We start from the raw sequence: 16,748 nt of genomic DNA, 5'->3' as shown, positions 1-16,748 counted from the left end.
CCCACTCCTATGACTGATAAAAGTTTTGCTGCTGCCTAATTGGAAACTTCTTTGATGCAGTTAAAACACACTCTCTTGTCTCCCCTAGACTTTGAAAGCAAATGATTTATATCCTCCTTGTACCAACTTGTTCTGTTTTTGAAGCCTACTGTCATGGCTTCCCTCCTTTATCTCCATCCCAATATTTTTAGGATTTCATAGCAGATCTCACACCTCTGATCGTTGATCCGTACAGCTCTGCCCTGAATTCTCCTCTAACTCTCTGGCACGTCCTCAAGAGCAGTGCCTAGAGCTGAAGTCTGTTGTCTAGTGTTCATGTTGCTGGTGACTGAAGCCCAAGCTGAACAGAAATCCCAGTGCAGACCAATGGAGTGGAGCACGAGCACACAGTATACAGCATCCTCTTGTCTGCACACTTGTTACATGTCACTTCTCTCCTGGAAATACAGACAGCTCATGCCATGACTTGACATTTCAGCACAGAGCCAGTCTACCTCACTTCTTGCTTGTATTTTCAAAATAGGGAATATGCCTGGAAGGAAAGAATGGAGAACATCCAGGCTGGTAAACGGTGGGGTTGTTCAGCCTTTCCCCTTGTATAAAGTCAGTGAAGAATTGTCACCAACACTAAGCTCATTGTTGAATGGGGATGGGTGGCAGCAGACATCCTTGGCTCTGAAAGAGTCACAATGCTGAGCCCTTGGGGTTCGTTTGGCAGGTGGGGGCGTGGTACCTGACAGTCCTGCACCTGGAAAGTACAAAATGAGTCACCTTCCTGGCAATCAGCAGCAGGATGCATGGAAGTCCTGGCTCCCTGGTCTTCTGGGGCCATCGTAGCTGTGCATGTCTGTCCACAGGGGAATGAGCTCTGCTTCATAGCTGCTTGTTTCCTGGGGTGGCATGGGCACACTGCCTGGCTGTGGTTCCCTGGGTGAGCAGGGTGAGATCTCACTGCTGCCAAAGCACTCCAGTTCTCCTCCTTCCAGATCTGATGTGACCGCTATTATTTGAGCTCTTTTTAACCCACATCAGATACTTTTTATGATCTGATTCCGCTCAAGTGCCTTGTTCTGGTTTTTGGTACAGGATGGGTTTGGTTGTTGTTGTGGTCTTTTGCTTCTTTGTTTGCTTGTGTTTTCATAATTCCCGTCCTCCCCCGCATTAATTTGCTGCTCAGAGTAAGAGAAATCAGCTTGTGGATGGAGCTGAAGGTGCCAGACCACGAACAGTCCATGACTGTAAGCAGTCCATGACTGTGTGCTTCCTAGCAGTGTGTGGAGCCGCACCCAAAAACTGGCATTTGTAGGAGATAAGGTGCCCATCAATCTTCTTTCAGGCCTTTCCCAGGATGTAAGGAAAATAATTTCCTGGTCTGCTCCCGGCACTGCCAGGGATATCAAAAACACTAAGGATATCAAAGATGAGAAATGGTAGAATAAAGTGTTGCTAAGTTTTGAGTTTTTACACTGTTGGGGCTGACTCTGCTGCTGTGAGTCTTTCACAAAATACTCTGGTGCCAGAATACAGGGTACTCTCTATTTGATCTGGATTGTGCTACCATATGTCTGGGGTTCCTCCAATATATTTCACTTTTTCCATGTGGTTATTTTGTCCAGGACGAAGATAAATTCATCCAGAATTCACAAATGTCATGCATGGTTGTAGTGGGTTGACCCAGGCCAGATGCCAGGCACCCACCAAAGCTTCTCATTCACTCCTCTCTGCTGCTGGACAGAGGAAAGAAAATTTAATGAAGAGTTCCTGGGTTGAGATTAAGGAATGAGGAGTGGTCATTCATCAAATAACATCATGGGAAAAACAGGCTCAACTTAGAGATACAAAGTGAATTTATTACTTACAAAATCTGAGCAGGATAATGAGACGTAAAATAAATCCTTAAGTATACCTTCCCCACACCTCTCCCTCCTTCCCAGCAGTGCAAGGAGACAGGGAACGGGGATTATGGTCAGGTCATTACCCGAGGCTTCCACTGCTCAGGGAGAGGATCTGTTCTCCTGCTGCACTCTGGGGTCCCTCCCACAGAAGACAGTTCCCCATGAGCTTCTCTGACCTGGCTCCATCTCAAGGGCAGACAGTCCTCCCAAAACTGCTGTGGTGTGGGTCACTCTTCCACAGGGTCCAGTCCTCCAAGGACAGGCTGCTCCAGCCTGGGAGCAGGGCCCCTCTCTCCACAGGTCTCCCACAGGGTCACAGCCTCCTCCAGGCACCCACCTGCTCCAGCATGGGGCTCCTTCATGGGCTGTGGGTGGATCTCTGCATCCCCCATGGATCCCCATGGGCTGTGGGTGGATCTCTGCATCCCCCATGGATCCCCATGGGCTGTGGGTGGATCTCTGCATCCCCTATGGATCCCCATGGGCTGCAGGAGCACAGCTGCTTCACCATGGTCTGTCTGTACCTTGGGCTGCAGGGAAATCTCAGCTCTAGTGCCTGGAGCAGCTCTTGCCCCTCCTTCTCCACTGACCTTGGTGTCTGCAGAGTTGTTCTTCTCACATGTTCTCTCTGCTCTTATCTGGATGCAATTACAACTCCACAAACCCTTTTTGTTTTGAATTCTTCTTTAGTGTGTTATCACACTTAAGACAGGTGATAGAACTGGAGCCTCAGTTTTTACCTGCATGTTCTCTAGAGGTCACACAACCATTTTGACAGTTGTGTTTGGTAGGCACCAAAGATTTGAGTAGGCTGTGCTTAAGGGCTTTAAAATGCCTCAGTGGTTTTCTAGGTACCCTTTCAGGTACCAGAAGGAAAATTTCAACCTGTTCTGAGCACCAGTGTGAGATTTGCTATGGCTTTTTTTTTTTATCTCATAATTTCAGACCCAACTGCTAAGCTCTGTCTTAAAAAAAAAAAAAAAGAAAAAAAAAAGAAAAAAAAAGATAACGAAGCAACAGATTCTTGGTTGATTCCCTTCTGCTCTTCCTTCCATGACCTGTTGCTGACTGCACTTGCTGCCTCAAACTTTCATGAAGTTTCCTCTGCTTTGTAGTTGAGACTCTCCTCACAATCAGATCAGCCTCTCAGAGCAGTCCCTGTTACATCATTCTTTCAGAGTCAAGACCTAGGAATGCCTACAGTGAGAGGCTACAGAAATAATTTTAAACCATGTGTCCTTTCCATATCTTATAGCTCCATTATCCTGCTTCCAGAGGCAGAGGAGCTACTTCCTCTCTTTATGCCAGCAGTGACGAATGCTGAAAAAAGTAGATGTATTTTACTCTATTTTGTGTGAAGTACTACATATTCTTTCATTATATAGTTCTAGTTCCAGTTCTAGGGTTGCACGTCTCAATAGGCAGAAGTTGTCTGGAAACACAGTCCAGCCTGAAAAAGCTGGTATCCAATCTGGTAAACAGAGATCTGAGAAGTGCTTGTAGGGATCTTTGTGTCCTTCTCCAGGAACTCTTGGCATGTTCAGGAAAAGATCTACTCAATGTTATTGCTGGGAGAGGTGGTAGTGAAAACCACAAGGTCCCAGGATTTGGTCCCTGAGAGCTGAGTGAGAGGACATTGGTCTTTACATCAGCTGTATGTGGAAATACATGAACAGTAGTATAATCTGCACTGTCTCCCACCATCCCAGTTCTCCCCTCTCCCACAGGGAGGCTGGCAATACTGGGAATTAGGTCAGGATGATGAGGAGGGAAGGCAGGAGGCCAGTTCCTGGATAGCAAAGGCTATGCTGCCTTCCATCTTTCTCCAGAATGCAAAGGGCTCTGCGCTACCCTGGCAGAGGGTCAGTGATCCCTTCATCAGTCACTTCTATCCTTTTGTCAGTTCAGGGTCAGTCTATGTGCTGGTACATGAACAGTCAGTGAGGGATGTTTCTGTCTCTTTGGCCAGGTAGATCTCAGCTCCAGCATCCTCTCAGAATATGCTGTGCATGTGTGCTGCCCAGTGTGCACGGGTGATCTGCGTGCCCCTGCTCTGGGCACCCTGGCATCTTGCTGTCCCACAAGCAGTGAGGTGAGCTGGGGATCCCTCAGCTCTGGCTTCAGGCCTTCCCCAGTGCTGCACACACAGGATTTTCAGGTCCTTGGGCTCTGCCCATGTGGGCTCACACAGCTCAAACTTGCAAGGAGAGACCCTCTACACTGGGGCCAAACCTCTGGTGCAGGTAGAAAGATAGTGCTGTTAGTCAAAAAAACATTCAGGGAAAGCATATTGTTAAAGGACTGTGCAGATCATTTAATTTTCAGACACAAAATGCACAACTATGCCTTTTAATTATTTGGAGATAATAGTACCGGTTTTTGCAATGTAAAAGCAATCCTGTCTTACTGATGAAATATTGGTATATTTTTCCATCACTTTCTCCCCCCTCCCTCCCATTCCTTATACCAATTCTCTTTGCACTTTTTTGAAAATGGTTGCCTGTCCAAACAGCATTTTTTATGAATGAGGAAGAAGTGTGTTGCCATCACTTCCTGTCAGAGGGACAGGTGAGAAAGCTGAGCCTGCAAGGCACACTCCAGGTTTATTGGGTTGAAAGTCTGCCTGTATGGGTGTGCATCTTGGTGTGTTGGCACTGGCATCTTTAGGGCAGTACAAGATACACATGGCTGAGATCCAGAAGCCCTAAAATCACAGGATTACAGAACAGTTGAGGTTGGAAGTGATCCCTTGTGATCATCTTCTCAAAGCAGGGTCAACTAGAAAAGCTGCCCAGGACCATACCTCCAAGGATGGAGACTCCATAATGTTATGGGCAACCTGAGCCAGTATTGGACAGCCCTCACAGAGAAAAAGTGTTTCATTGCATATAAATGGAGTTTTCTGAATTTCAGTTTGTACCCATTGCTTCTTGTCCAGCTGCTGGGCACTGCTGAGGAGAGTCTGATTCTGTCTTCTCTAGTACCTCTTCTGAGGTATTGGTGTGCATTGATAAGATCCTTCTGAGCTTCTCTAGGTAAAGAGGCCTGACTTTTTCAATAATGGCTCCTGTGTGCTTGATGACTCCTTTCTCCAGAAGAGGCTTGAAACTTCAGACCAGACACTCTCTCCCAACTCAAAAGTGGTGTGGCTAGAAATCCCTTCAGCCAGGGAATTTAGTTTCTTTTGGAAAGATAATAATCCTTCTGTAAGAAGCAACTGCTGCATCCTGCTGCATCTGGAAAATGCAGTGACTCCCCCCCTGCCCCAGTGTGAGTAAACCTAACCACTAAAAAACTGTAATGAGCATGAAATTATTTGAGAACACTGCACCTGTTTGGGGAGCTAGCCCATATAACCTCATTGCTTGTAACCTCAGCTTGCTTTTTGCCTGTGTACATCCCTTCTTCCAAGATCAGCTTTCAGGATTGCTGCTGGCATTTCTGGCATTTCTCCCTTTTTGTTTGGCACAGGTGATTATGACTATGAAAGATGACTATGAAACTAACTGGTGATCTGCCAGGAATGTTACAGGCATGTGTATTTGTCCAAGGTGGAGTTGGCTCTGAGCTGTCAGTAGAATTGGGAGGAGGCAGGAAATAGGATAGAACTTGTGTCCTAGTACTGTTCACAGTCCAAATCTTCCAGTGTGACACAGGATGTGAACTTTGTGGATCTTTGTATTGATGAGAGCCTGTAAAGCTCCAGTTTGACTGCCCAGTTTCTTAGCCTTTGATAGTCATCCCAAGAGGATGCAACACCATGCCAGCAACATTTTGGTTCAGAATTGCTTATACCTCTGCTTGTCAGGTAATGATGCACTTGGCTTCCTGCCATTGAGTGCATGCATGTTTCCCTTCAGCCTTCAACCATGTGAGCGAGCTGTCTGAGCCTTGCTGTAGCTCAAAAGCTACTTGATTGGTTTCTCTTGTCAAATTGGAGTATTGTTGATCCAGCCAGCATCACTGATAATACTGTTCACCAAACACACATTAAAGAGGTCAGTATGGGGCAAAACCATGCCCTCTGCCAGTATTTGCCTATATTCCCAGCTGTTGTGTGAGGTGCTCTTTCACCACAATCTTCCTGCCTGATCTGCATTTCTTTTCATCTGGGCAGTAGAATCTTCTCACCACACTCACTGTATGCCTTTTGCTGTCTAAATCTTGTGGGATCTGGATTTAATAGTCTTACTTACCTTTTCTGACCAACACTGATAGTTCCCAATTTAAAAATGGCCAGTTGAAGGACAGGATTCTACCCGTCTGCTTTTGTGAGATCCCACCTGGAACAGTGTGTACAGTTTTGGTGTCCCCAGTAATAATAACATGGAACTGCTGGAGTGAGTCCAGGGGAGGGCTATGGAGTTGTTAAAAGGACTGGAAATCCTCCCCTATGAAGACAGGCTGAGAAAGTTTGGACTGTTCAGCCTGGAGGAGGCTGCAGGGAAATCTCATAGCAATCTTCCAATATCTGAAGGGTTCTGCAGGGAAGGTGGAGAATAACGCTTCATCAGGAGGAGTAGTGGTAGGACAAGGACTAATGCACACAGACTAAAAGAAGGGAAACTTAGATTAGGTATTAAGAGGGTGATGAGATACTGAGACAGGTTGCCCAGAAAAGCTGTGGATGCCCCATCCCTGACAATGATTGAGGCTGGTTTGGATAAGGCTTTGAGTAAAATGGTCTGGTGGGAAGTGTCCCTGCACATGTCAGGGGGGCTGGAATTAGATGGTCTTCAAGATCTCTTTCAACCAAATCCATTTTATGCCTCTGTAACTCTATGATTTTATGAAAACAGTTACACCAGTTCCATTAAGCCTCACTGCTCTGTGTGAGAAGGGATTCCTAAGTGTGTTTAGCATGCTTTATGTGTCATTTAAAAACCATTTAAAATGCTGTCTGTCAGAGGGCTGTAGTGCAGTTATAAACCAGACATGCAGAACATAATTGTCTGTGGAAAAAGTATCAACAGGTGACTGTAACTATTCCTACGATCTGTCAAACTTCTTTTTTTTTGATCATGTGAGCAAATTTTAGAATAAGTTTGGTCCTGAACCAGCTAAAAAAAGCGTGCATCCAAACTGGCTTTTCACTCACCATCTTTCATGCTTACCCAAGATGTTGTATTTTTCATGCTGTCTGAACCCTATCATACCAGAACTCATCTTGTCTTAAACTTGCTTCCATGTGGCCCTGCCCCAGCGACAGGACACTGCTAGTCCACGTACAGTCCAGCTGGCTGGTGATGCTGAGAGCTGTCACTTCTTCCCCACACTCTCCTCTCTCCATCAGAGATTGCAACAGGGTTGTGGCAAAGGGTGAACACCAGAGAAAACTGCATTTCCAGCTTGCTGGCTGAGGCTTGGTGTGAGCAGCCCAGGTGGGGAGAGGGCAGTGGGGTTCTGCGAGCTTTGCCTGCCCTTACGTTGCGTTCCTGTTGCAATTCTGTCCCTGCAGATGTCGTGGAACCCGCAGTACCGCAGCTCCAAGTTCCGCCACGTGTATGGCAAGGCCGCCAGCAAGGACAAGTGCTACGACTGCGTGCCCATCACCCGCAACGTCCAGGACAACCACTTCTGCGCCGTGAACCCCAGCTTCATCGCCGTGGTCACCGAGTGCGCGGGCGGCGGCGCCTTCCTCGTCATCCCCATCAAGCAGGTGAGCTCCCCAAGGCCAGCTGGCTTCGAGAGCAGCCAGGAGCCTGCAGGGGCACAGCCTTTCTAGGGAGCTAGATTGCAGAGGATATTCTGTTCGTGCTGTGCCCCAAATGGCAAAATAAGGGAAGAGGCCCCAGTAGCCCTAGCAGGTGTCTCCCGGCATGTGTGTATTTATGTTTTCTTGTGTTGCTGCTTGCAGATTTTTGACACCTTGCTTCATTTTACAACTCATTTGCCTTTCTTGTATAATCAGCATAATGTGCTGTTCAGATGTTTGTTTCCTGGGAGAAACTGCAAATTGTAAAGTATTTAGTGGATATAGAGCACAAAACCAGAAAGTTGCTTTAGTGGCATGGATTCAGCTGTGACCAAAGGAGAATATGGTATGTTTTGTTTTACTGTCTCCTTTGTGAAAGAATGGAGACACAGTTATCAGGCAATGAAGCTCTTAAACTTCAAGCCTTGATGCTGTGAAGACTTCCCTTTCAGAAACAAATCCCATGTGTATGAGTTTTGATGACTTTGGATCTGATGAGAGGGAGAAGCTGGCTGTCTGATGTTTATTGCTTCAGTAAAATTAGGCATGCGCTGATGTGGATTAACTTCAGTATGAGATTATGATCTCTCTGGAATCAGGACAGAACAGATGAAAGGCAAAAGTTCAGCCTTTAATTAAAAGGTAATTGATGGTGTTATTGCAATGCCACTTTTTCAATATATATTTGCCAAGGATGAAAGTGAACTGGTTGTGCTTGAAGAACCTAGCACAGTTTCCGGCCCTTCTGGACTTTGTTAATTCATTCCTTCAATGCTGGTGCTGTTCAGAGACTGTCCTTCTAAAATTAACCACTACCCTGTTTTTCTTGACTGAGTCACTTCTGCCCCCGCAATGATGGTCTGTTGAGGCTCAACAGCTTGTCTTTATCACAGAGCTGCATGTGTAAGCAGACAGCTGTTGACTCTGGGATGTGGTGTAGGACCAAGCTTTCAAGTGCTGGCAAAAGTAGCTGAAGGTGCTTGCACCTTAATTTTTCTGTCTTCTCACCTCTTCTCAGCTTGGCTACTCTTTGTAGTAATTTTTCCTTCTTACATCTGCTCAGATACTCCACCCAGTTCTGAAATACTGCATGCAGAAATCAAAGGCATGGTAACATGGCAGAACTAAAAAGATACAGAAAAGGATAATTAAAGTATGTCAATGAAAATATTAAAGTACTTTCATGTGAGGAAAGACTTTGCAGGTCAGGCCTCAATCAGTCGGGGAAAAAAGGCAAATGTGCAAAATGTATAAAGCTGTGAGGAGAAGTTTAAGGAGCAACCCTTCTTGATTTGTTTGGTGAAGGGGATTTTGGAGAATAGGGAGTAGACTGTTAGCAGCAGATGTAAATGTTGCTGCAGTTCAGATGTGGGGCTCACTGTTCTGGATGCTGGTGAGTTTGGAAGAATTAATGGCTTCAAAATGGAGCTATGAAGAGGAGTTGGTCCCTTGAGGGTTAACCTTTGGTTGTGTATCAGGGAAATTAGGTGCTTCACACAGCTGTTCTCTGAATACCAGTTCCTGATCCATGCTCAGGGGTAAAGCAGCCTCAGCCACCCAAAGAAAGGGATTCCCTGAGTCAGGACCTGCCATACCAGCTACTTTGTTTTGTTTGATACACTTCCAAAGTGGTACCACCTGGTGCAAACAGAAACTTTTGACTTGTGCTTGGGATGGCATGTTTTTTGTGACTGCCATCTGTCCCTGCGAAGGTGAGCCGTGGCACACAGTGTACTGGACACTTGGCTTGTGCCCTCGGCTGCCAAAGGCAGCCTCTTCTGGAGATGAGTCCAGGACAGTGTTGCCCTCTTACAATGGACAGCTGACTGTGGTTATTTTGGCTGGATTCATGAGAAGCAGACACTTCCCAAGTGGGGCAAAGTGTGGAGTAAGAGCCCAAAAGCCAGGATGTCACACATTTGTTGAAAACAAGAAATAGTAGCCAGGAGGAGGAGGTCTGCACTTGCTGAGAAGGATAAACAACCTTTTTAGGGAGCTGTTCTTGTCCCTCCCTTCAATGCTCTCTTTACTTCATTCTGCATTTGTTGCTACGAGAGGGGCTGTCTATCTAAGGATGTCTTTGAATGAAGCCTCAGCTTTGCTCTGTTTAACAGCACCTCCTTGTTTTTTGTTGTCCTCCTCTGCTGCTGAGTCATAAACACCAAGCTCTCTCATCTCTCCTTGAATAAATACCACTTCTTTCCTTCTGCATCAGTCTTCTTCTCTGAGAGCCTGGGGGTGAGGTAGGGCTGGGGACAGGGGAGGTTATGTTGAGAATGAGTTCTTTGCCCTAGATACCATCCCTTCAGAGGGCCTTTGCATTCAGCCTTGTAAGAAATTAATCGAATATTTGCCACCACTTTGGAAATGGTCTGTTGCAGGGTGTGTCAGTGACAACCTGGTGAATATGTGCCATGAAACCAGCTGGGTGGTAGGGCAGCACATCTCAACAGAGAGGGAAGGGGCTGTGGCCACAGGGGCTGCCTGGTGCCCAGGACAGACTGACTGACTGTAAATCTTGCAAGTTCAAGGAGACACGAGCTCAGTGACTGTAACTGAGACCAGCTGCTTTCCCACAGTGTGGCCTGGGTGTAGATGTGCTGGGGAAGTGCATGCCAAGGAAAGATCTTGACTGGGAGGGAAATTTTGTGGCCTTCCTTTGAGGCACAAAGGAAGTACCTTTTGTGCCTTTTTTCTTCTCTGATGACCAGACTTGGTTGAGACTGCATCTGTCCCTTCCTCTGCAGCAAAATGGAAGGAAGAAGAGGGTCCCAAGAGACAGGAGATAATTTGTGCCCAGGTCTGCAATCTCCAGTCTTTCAATGTGTCAGCACCAGGTGTGAAAGGGAGGACATCTGAGGCTGTGCAAACCTCCTAGATACAAACTCTCCTCCCTTCTCCCTGGGAACATGGACTGTAAAATGAAACTGATGATGACCCCTCTGGCCTTAGGTAACTGACACGTTTTTGAGCACAGTGCTGGTGCCCTTTAGGGGCACAGGTGGGGCTGACCTCCCTCACAGTAATCTACCCTGTACAAATCTGCTGTGAGAATTTTGACAGATGTTCTACTACAAGTGATGTTTGTCAGTGAGCTCCAAGCTTTCCAGAAATGCTAGAATTTTAGGAAGGGAGTGGTTGAAAAACTGCTCATTTTCAAGCTCTGCAGGCAACTGTGGAAGTCATGGAAAGGCAGCACATCTAGTTACTGAAATAGTTCTGGAATGAAATTTCCTCCAGCAGTGAAGACCTTCACTCCCACATGCAGATGTGCATCTGGGACCAGCAGCTCTAGCTTTATGCCATGTATGTTTGCTGGCCCTTGGGGGGTTGGTGTGTGGTGAGTCCTGCTCTGTCCCAGTTGCAGTGGGGCAGGTGGCCAGAAGAACAAGGGCTCCTTTTCCAAAGTCTGCTGGGGAAGAGGGGCTGGGGTAAGAGAGCTTTGAAGGATGGGCCAGGCAAAGTGGGCTTAGGACAGACTGGGAGTCTCCCAAAATGGAGAGCAGACAGGTAACTAGCTCTGGGAGGGGACAGAGTTCCCTTATGGATCAAGGGATCCCTGTGGATCCAGCTGTCCACCCCTTTTAGTTGTCATCAAGGAAACAAGTTCTGAAGCCAACGAAAGGATACTATGGGTGGAGGAGTGCTTCTTATTAAAAGCCTTTTATCTCCCTTCTGCCTTCCCAAATCTCTTTGCATTGTCGCTGTTATAAAAGGGAATTGTTTTATACTGTAGTTTTAAAAAACACAGTATTTTACATTTCAAAGCCCTTTGGATGCTCAGTTTAAAGCAGGTTAGTCCCAGTTTATGCAACAAACTTTCCAGTGAAGCCAGAATAGTTACACACTGGTGTCCTGTTCTGCATTCAAAATTGCAAAAAACCCTCAGAATTTAAAACTGGGAAAATTATATCCTGTTTACAGCCTGGTTAGGGACAGCAGTGATTCCCCTCAGCTCTGCTCTCCTAAGGCCCACCTCTGGAGATGTGTAGGGGATAGTGCATCTACAGAAGTGTCTGCTTTCTAGGGAAAGCACGTTTGCAATCATTTTGATTTACAATTCTTCCAGGTAGGAAGCAGTAAGCTGGTAAGCACCTCCAGCTTGCCACCTTCTTAGGTGACTGAAGTTTGCTCTTGAACTGATGCCTGGGGGGGTTCAGGCGGCTCCCCATACTTCTCCGGCTTCTTACAGAGAGAAGCAAGTGTTGCTTCAATATTAATAAAATCGCCACCACCCTTTCTGCCATTAAAGACTCAGACTCGACTCTCCAGCGAGACCATGCCAGCAGTGTGGGTTTGTTCAATGCAACACAGCCCCCATGTGGCACATGGCTCTCAATACACCTTTGGGCACTGTGTGCTGCATTTGCACCAGTGCAGATGCCGCCTAAACGTGTGTGGCTTTTTTTTTTTTTTTTTTTTTCTTTTCTTTTTGAGAGTCCAGAATGCTGATTGATTTTGGTGAATGGCTGGATTTGAACACCAGAGCGAAATAGAAAGCTTGCTGAAAGAAAAACTTTGTAGTTTGTGGTTTGTGTCAAAAATATCTTTTTTGCTAAACCCAAAACCTAAAAATTTTTTTTGCTGCTTGTAGGAAATGTGTTCTGAAGGACAGTTTGCTGTTGTTTGTCCCCCATCAAGAGATCTTTAAAAAAATATAGAAGATTCATCTCATTCATAGAGGTTTTTTCACAGCAGCACATACTGAGGAATGCAGTCTTTCCTTTCTTTACAGTGGTGTCATCAAGAATTGACTACCAGGAACAGCAAAAACCCATCCTTAACAGACAGAGAGCACCCAGGTCATTTGGAGAACAACAGGCAGAAACAAGTTTCTTTCTGGAGCTGCCTTGAAAATGTTCTGTAATTCCATGGCTCACCTTAGGTTGATGATATGTTTTTTTTCCAGACTGGAAAGCTTGACCCGCATTATCCCAAAGTATGTGGGCACAAAGGAAATGTTCTGGACATCAAGTGGAACCCATTCAATGACTTTGTAATAGCTTCATGTTCAGAAGATGCCACAGTAAGTTTACCACCTTGTACTGTGTTAGTACCTGGCTAATGTGCTTTTTGGAGAATGAAGTTAAAAGAAGCAAAAAGCTCATGGATGAGATGTGAAAGCATGCATATACTTATTTAAGAAGTCAGGTAAGAGTAAGATTCTTTTCTTTCTTCTGAGTTCAGACCTGTGTGATGCCTTCCAGACAATATACCAAATCAGTGTAATGAGGAAGATCTGTTTTGTGGGGGCTTTTGCCTTTTCTTAGTGTGTTTGTGTGATAAAAACAAAATATGAGTTTAAAAAGAAATGGCTATTCAAGTTTAATCTCTTTGAAACTCTGTCTTTACTTTAGGATAAAAGCTTCAACACAGCTTTATCTGGACCAGCTCTTTCAGATTAATTCCCCACAGAGCAAGTTTGGGCTTGTTCCTGCACTCAGTTGCTCTGTAAAGTCAATGCTGGGTCAGGTGTGGTGAGGAATATGCATCACACAGCTCTGCAGTGGGTGCTTTGGCTGAAGCTGGTATGGTTAAGATGCAGACTCTATAACAGTTGAAAGATTCAAGTCATCTTTGTAAGGGACAATTTAGCTCATATCTACCTCCTAGAAGGTCACTTTCAAAAGATCTTGTAAAAAGTGTGGTGTTGACATCTTTGGTAGCGAGGGCATCTGACTAACTACCATGCTTTTTTTCCAGAGATCCCATATAAGATCTCACTGGGTTTATTCTCACTCTACCATACAGAATCAGGGAGATTTCTCCTGACATTTTCTCCAGCCCTGGCTTGGTTCACATGCTCCACCATTTTAGTTCTGTCAAAAAGTCACTCTTGATCATACACTTTTTCAATTGTCTTTCTTGCTTAGTGACTTGTCTTTGGTTGTTTGGATACTGCTCTGGCTTTTTTTTTTTTTTTTTTTTTTTTTTTTAAAGGCTTCTTTCAGTTTCTCAACTGGTAAAATAGGTGGTAAATATTTTATTTTATCTTCCAATCTGTATGCCAAGTTTTCATGCTGTCGCAGGAAGTATGGCATGGCATGGCAGAAAGCACAGCTTTGGTCACTCTTTTGAGCCTCATGTGAGAGCTGAACATAGTCTTCAAAACATCCCACTGCAGCTACAGAATCACAGAAGAATTTGCATTGAAAGGGAGAGTGGGTAGTTTTTTTCACCATCTCTCTAGGCAAGCTGCTCTGTTCTTTACTCCTCCCATGGGGAATTTTTTTTCTTCCAGTGTAGTTAATGACTTATTATCCTGTCCTCCTACCCTGCATTTCAAGACAGAGCCTGGCTCTATTTTCTCAGTAATCTTGTAAGTATTGAAGGCTTTTATTAATTTACCCAGAAGCTGTCTCTTCTCCAGAGCAAGCAAGCTCATCTGCCCCAGCTTCTACTCACAGGGTAAAGTGCTGCAGGCTCCTGATCATCCTGGTGATCTCCCCTGGACTCACAAGTTTATCAGCATCTTTCTTGCACTGGGGGGTGCAAAACTGGATGCACTATCCTCAGCTTTCCTTTCAAGTTTTCTCCAGAAACTTCACACCTCAGACTGAAGAATGGAAATGTGGAGCATGTCACTGGTCTCAGTACAAAAGTTGTTCCAAGAAGTCTGTCTGTTTGTGACTGTACTCTCTTTTTACCACTCTCTCATCCTCATCTTAGCACCAGGAAATGTCTTAGGGGTCCTCTGCACTGTGACATGGTGTAGAGACATCTGCTCCCTGCCTGCTAAGTAGCAGGGACAGCAGGCTGGTTTATTGGTGTGACTGTCTTTCCTGATACCTTGTACCTAGACCTTGGAGGTCACTTCCTGCAAGCCCTGCTTGGGAATTGGGTTGTTCCAGGCCTTGTTCAGATCAGCTGGGAAGATCTCTAAGGCTACAGATTCTGTGGCCTCACTAGGTCCTTCTTCCACGTGTTGAGTATCCTTCCAGGGAAAATGGGATGCCTCTGATCTCCAGGCATTGCCATATTGCCAGATCCATCCATTGCCTTTGATGCTTTCCTTGTGGTCCTTCAAAGAGTTTGGCTCCATCTTCTCTGTTCCTTCATGCTATGTAGTTGAAGGGCAGCCAGAGACTGAACAGATTGTTTTCTTTCCAGCTCTCCTCAGATTTGCTGTGCTACTGTCTCCTTCTCATCTCAGTCTGTTTTTGGACTCATTCTGTGGGATCAGCATCTTACTTTAACCTGGCCTGTTCTGGAGAGCTCAGATTGGACATACTGTTGAGACATCTTCATGGCAATACTCTGTTTTAATAGAAGATTGAGAAAGGCTTTTTGGGGGTCACAGAAGTGTCCACCACTTCCACTGGGCTGGACATGAGAGGAAAAGCTGTCTTCCCAGTTTATTGTTAAAAGCCTGGTGCTCTCTCCCATTTCTAGGTATTTGTAAGCCACTAATGCAAGTAAGACTTGTGTGCAAGGATGCATCTGTTTGCTTACTGGGCTGGGCCTCCCTTTGAGGAAGGCTGCAAGTTTCTGAGTAGATGATGGAAATTTCAGTTCTCCCACATTTCTCAGAGGTTTCTTGACCATTAACTAGCCTTTCTGGAGCTTGTCTTGGTGGTACACTGTTACCAAAAATTGGTAAAAATAAAAACTCCTTAACACAAATGTAGCATTAAGAAGCAGACATTCTTTATTCAGCCAGATGCATGAGGGGATATCTCATCTGAAATATTATGTATTCTGACTACAAAATAAACTCCTGTTTAGATACTTTATTTTACATATATAGTCACTGATTCTTCCCTGAACAAGCATGCATATAATAATAATTTCCCTCAAATCAGTAACATATTTTCTCTCCCTTTTATACATGCATTTTTCTATCCTGGGGATCTCTTTGGTTTTCCCTGGTGGTCGGTGACTCCCAAAGTCATACTTGACTGCCTGATCAAATGGTAAAAGTTGGCACAACTGGGCTGGGTGCTTTCCAGTTCTTGTTACAGAATGAGCATTGTGCAGTTCCACAGGCCAGTGGTTTTTGAAGAATAGGCATTGTGTTAGCCCAGGTGCAGACAATTTTTCATCTGGCAGCACTACAGCTGTCTTTTGTGGGGCATAGCTGGAGCTATGTAGAATGGTACTTTTGGGCATGGGAAGGATTTTAAGTTCTCTGTGAACACTGAGTTCCAGTTCCCACTGCTGTTTCAGGCAGACTTAGGACTGAGGTCAATGCAAATGGCTAGGGCCTGAGAGTTTGAGCTTATCCTCAATCCTCTTCCATTCTTTGTGGCAAATCATCAGGCGTGAGGAGTTCAACTTGTTGAAGATCTGCTCCCCTCTGGTTAGAGGAGCAACCCTCTGCCTTTTACTTCATTTTATCAGGCTTTCTTCAAAGTGTAGCCACGTAGACAGCTTGTTCATGCTTGGATTGTCCATGCTTGCTCTGCAGGCCTGAGTCCAAGACCTGCTTATTCTGCACACTAAAGAACTGACAATTTCTGCCATTAATGCAGCCTGACATTCCAGCAAAGTGTTTTTCCCTGCTTTTATCACCAACCATTTCACAGCATGAGGAGTGGATGGTTCATTCTAAGCAGTTCTTGTGTCAGCATGAACACAACCTATTTTTCCCTTTTCTAGTCTCTCAGCCCCATTCCTTTAGTGACAGCTGTTGAAACTGTAAAGAATCAGTTGTCTGATTGTAAAGTGGGATGTTTTCTCTAATTGCTGTAGAAGTTCATGTGGATACTGCTGGACTCTATAGCCTTTATGGTTCTGGTGAGCTTGATTCCTCTTTGGGATAAACACTGAGAAGAATGCCTATGATGTGTTCCAGGAGGTCCCAGAATTTGGGTCTGCGTCTTATTTATCTTAGAAAGGAGTGATCCTCATCAGCCAAACAGCAGGAGACATGGGCAGCTGTGGCTGATTTCAGCAAGCTATGTTCCAAAGAGCATTTCACTTTTGCTTCAGGCTAAGAACTAGAAAAATTATGACACAAGCATAATAATTTTCATTGAGCCAAAGGACCAATCATCTGTTAGCATCCTAAATTTGTGTTCCTAGGGGTAGTGTGAGAAAGACTCCTTTTATACCCAAACAGTCCCTCTTGCTGGTTTCCTCTATTGTTTTCTACCACCACAGGAGGACAGAGCATTTTTTTCTTCATGCAGCATCCCTCTAGAAGAACCCAGAGCTGT

The 16,748-nt window shown here is 45.2% G+C and overlaps 1 protein-coding gene across 3 annotated transcripts in view; it reads left to right on the top strand.

Moving 5' to 3' along the window:
• The window catches only part of CORO2A (coronin 2A), a 60,566-nt gene that overhangs the window by 30,539 nt on the left and 13,279 nt on the right, over window positions 1–16,748 (top strand). For all 3 annotated transcript variants that reach the window (XM_056513786.1, XM_056513787.1, XM_056513788.1), the window contains exons 2-3: window positions 7,354–7,554; window positions 12,500–12,616. In XM_056513786.1, the coding sequence (XP_056369761.1) occupies window positions 7,354–7,554; window positions 12,500–12,616 (318 nt within the window). The remainder of the gene's footprint in view (window positions 1–7,353; window positions 7,555–12,499; window positions 12,617–16,748) is intronic.

The sequence above is a fragment of the Oenanthe melanoleuca genome, chromosome Z (genome assembly GCF_029582105.1).
Source record: "Oenanthe melanoleuca isolate GR-GAL-2019-014 chromosome Z, OMel1.0, whole genome shotgun sequence".
Lineage (NCBI taxonomy): Eukaryota > Metazoa > Chordata > Aves > Passeriformes > Muscicapidae > Oenanthe > Oenanthe melanoleuca.
Note: the sequence above shows the minus strand (reverse complement) of the source record. Positions and strands in the feature narration are given on the sequence as shown.